Raw genomic sequence first — 642 nt, 5'->3', positions numbered from 1 at the left:
TTTTGATTGATATTCTAAATTGCTCAAATATTTTAGATGGACAAATTCATTACTTTCCTACTTTTGTGTAGTTTTTATAGATATTAATATAAGGAAAAATCTAGTGTAGAATTCCCCATTCTACCTCGGCAGGCCCGACTAAGCCAGGACACGGAACACTTCTTGCTGAACCCCTTTGGCATGCTTTATCATGAGGTGACAGCAGCCTCTCTGGTGAAGGTGGACATGCAGGGCAATGTGGTGGACAGCGGTGCAACCAATTTTGGTGTCAATGTTGCAGGCTTCATGTTGCACTCGGCCATCCATGCTGCCAGGCCAGATTTAAAGTGTGTCATTCATTTACATCACCCAGCTGTTGTTGCGGTATGTATATGGCTTTTGCTAATTTAGTGCTTGTTTTGAAATTTGAATTATTCAATTTCTGCATTATATATAATTATTATTAGTGATATTTTGGGAAAGGAAATGATCTTCACAATGGCTCCTCCCCAGGTCTCAGCCCTGAAGCAAGGTCTGATGCCACTGTCACAGGAGGCTTTGCTGATTGGCGAAGTGTCTTATCACGACTACCAAGGCATCTTTGTCAATGCTGAAGAGAAAGAGAAGCTTGCACGAAACCTTGGACCTGTTAACAAGGTAAAC

At 41.6% G+C, this 642-nt stretch overlaps 1 protein-coding gene across 1 annotated transcript in view; it reads left to right on the top strand.

The window, feature by feature from the left end:
* The window catches only part of LOC119592758 (protein hu-li tai shao-like), a gene marked incomplete at its 5' end in the record, with an annotated part of 105,614 nt that overhangs the window by 80,386 nt on the left and 24,586 nt on the right, over positions 1 to 642 (top strand). Inside the window, 2 exon segments of the mRNA XM_037941690.1 lie at positions 133 to 363; positions 493 to 636. Coding sequence (XP_037797618.1) covers positions 133 to 363; positions 493 to 636 — 375 coding nt within the window.

The sequence above is a fragment of the Penaeus monodon genome, chromosome 30, assembly GCF_015228065.2.
Source record: "Penaeus monodon isolate SGIC_2016 chromosome 30, NSTDA_Pmon_1, whole genome shotgun sequence".
Taxonomy (NCBI): domain Eukaryota; kingdom Metazoa; phylum Arthropoda; class Malacostraca; order Decapoda; family Penaeidae; genus Penaeus; species Penaeus monodon.
This window is presented reverse-complemented; position numbering and strand designations above follow the sequence as displayed.